This window comes from Mus caroli, chromosome 8 (assembly GCF_900094665.2).
Source record: "Mus caroli chromosome 8, CAROLI_EIJ_v1.1, whole genome shotgun sequence".
Taxonomy (NCBI): domain Eukaryota; kingdom Metazoa; phylum Chordata; class Mammalia; order Rodentia; family Muridae; genus Mus; species Mus caroli.
In genome coordinates this window covers 9,848,168-9,850,063 of record NC_034577.1, presented here as the reverse complement: position 1 = coordinate 9,850,063, position 1,896 = coordinate 9,848,168, and the positions used below count along the sequence as shown (strand labels likewise).

Genomic DNA, 1,896 nt, shown 5'->3' with positions numbered 1-1,896 from the left:
CCTCTGCCTCCCGTGCTAGGATTAAAGATGCAAGCCACAACATGTGTTTCCCAAGTGAAAAATGTGACATGTGACATATTCAGATGCCTTTCCCCTAGAGACCCACCTGCAGGCTAGAAACCCTCCCCAGAGGTCAGCATCCACTGCACCAATCCTGCTCATGACCCTCACNGCCCCCCAGGCTCAGAGTCCCCCAAGGACCAAGTGTCACTATTGCTGGGCTGGGCATCCAGAGTCTCAGNCACAGGACAGGCCTTGACGCCCACTGTGCTGCATTCTGCAGAGGTCAGGGGCCCCAGGCCGGTGTCCTCACAGGCCGTGGCCTTCTTTAGAGCATTATCGCCAAGCTTGTTCAGCTACAGGGAGTCTGCTCTGTGGTCCCCACCTAGGAGGGCAAGGCCCTGGCTCCTCCTCAGGGGCAGCTGCCTATGGTTGGTGCTTACGGGAGTCTCAACAACCTCAGAGCCAAGGGCTTGGTGTAAGTGAGCGCCCAGAGAAACCGATCAAGGAGGCTCGCTTTCCTTGCAGGGGTAACCTTGAGACCGGACGTGTATGGGGAAAGAGGGCTGCAGATTTCCTACAATGTCTCTGAAAACAGTTCCTGGGCTGGCCTCACACACACCCTGCACAGCTTCTTAGCAGGTGAGTGATCACAAATGTAGCAGCGTGTCTGCCTCCTACGAGAATGGCTGGGGATGCAGGGCCTCCTTCATGGACCGTGAGGGGCAGGGAGGGGCTGGCTGCTGAGAGGACGTGTGTTCTACAGGCTACACCCCAGCATCCCAGCAGGACAGCATCAACTGTACATCTGAAAAGTACTTCTTCCAGGAGAGCTTTGCAGCTCCAAACCACACCAAGTTCTCCTGCAAGTTCACTGCAGACATGTTACAAAACTGCTCAGGCCTGCTGGACCCCAGCTTCGGCTTCGAGGAGGGGAAGCCCTGCTTCATTATTAAAATGAACAGGGTGAGTTACAACGGTCCTGCTCTGGAGATGGCCCCTCCCCACACTCAACGATGTGGGGGCTGGGCCCTTCACCTACCCACCCGGACTCCACACACATTCATCATGTTCCACTCTAAAGAAATCTTAGCCAGCAGGGGCCTTGAGTTGTTGATTCAGACTGGAGAAGCAGGGGGGTGTTCTACACGGGCTCCTTCTGCATCAGAAACAGGAGTCTGTCAGGNTAAATCCTATAGGAACCACTGAGGTTCTGCTGGTATCAGAAGCCAAGGGAGAGCAAGTCAATGCCCTAAGAACACAGACACAGTAAGCAAGAGGCAGAAATGCAGTCAAACTGAGTGACACTCAGACGACAGGGGCTCAGGGTCACTGTTGAAGAGACCAAGTGGCCTCACTCCCTACTTCCACTTTACGGGGCCTTAGAAAGCCACTCACATGTGCACTGAACACACCATGAAGCCCTGTGACTGGGGGGTCTCCCCAGAGCTGCCTGGCAAGCAGGCAGTGATCAGGGCTCCACAGGTCCATGCCCCAGTTGACACTCCTGCCAAAGGCAGGTCCTGCACAGAGCTCAGGAGACAATGACTGAGGCTCAAGAAGTCTAGGAAGGGATGTGAGAATGTGGGGACCCCACTGAGAGCAGTAGGTAGACCTGTTCTGCAACAAGGAAGGCTGCTAATCACCACAGCAGGCATGGGTGTGGTGCCAGTGACTAGGACCCTCTACCCCTGCCAGCTGCCCTCCTACACTGTGGTACCATGGGTAATGGCTCAGAATCAGGTAATGTAAGAATGTCTGCCTGCACCTCAAGGGCACATGGCACCCTTTCTCCTAGATTGTCAAGTTCCTCCCCAGCAACAACACAGCTCCCCGAGTGGACTGCACCTTCCAGGTGAGCACAGCTGGGGTGGGGCAGGGCGAGTAGGAAGGGCC

The 1,896-nt window shown here is 55.7% G+C and overlaps 1 protein-coding gene across 1 annotated transcript in view; it reads left to right on the top strand.

Annotated features, from left to right (window-relative positions):
- The window catches only part of Atp4b (ATPase H+/K+ transporting subunit beta), an 8,049-nt gene that overhangs the window by 3,950 nt on the left and 2,203 nt on the right, over positions 1-1,896 (top strand). The window contains exons 2-4 of the mRNA XM_021170159.1: positions 529-642; positions 767-966; positions 1,799-1,855. Coding sequence (XP_021025818.1) covers positions 529-642; positions 767-966; positions 1,799-1,855 — 371 coding nt within the window. The remainder of the gene's footprint in view (positions 1-528; positions 643-766; positions 967-1,798; positions 1,856-1,896) is intronic.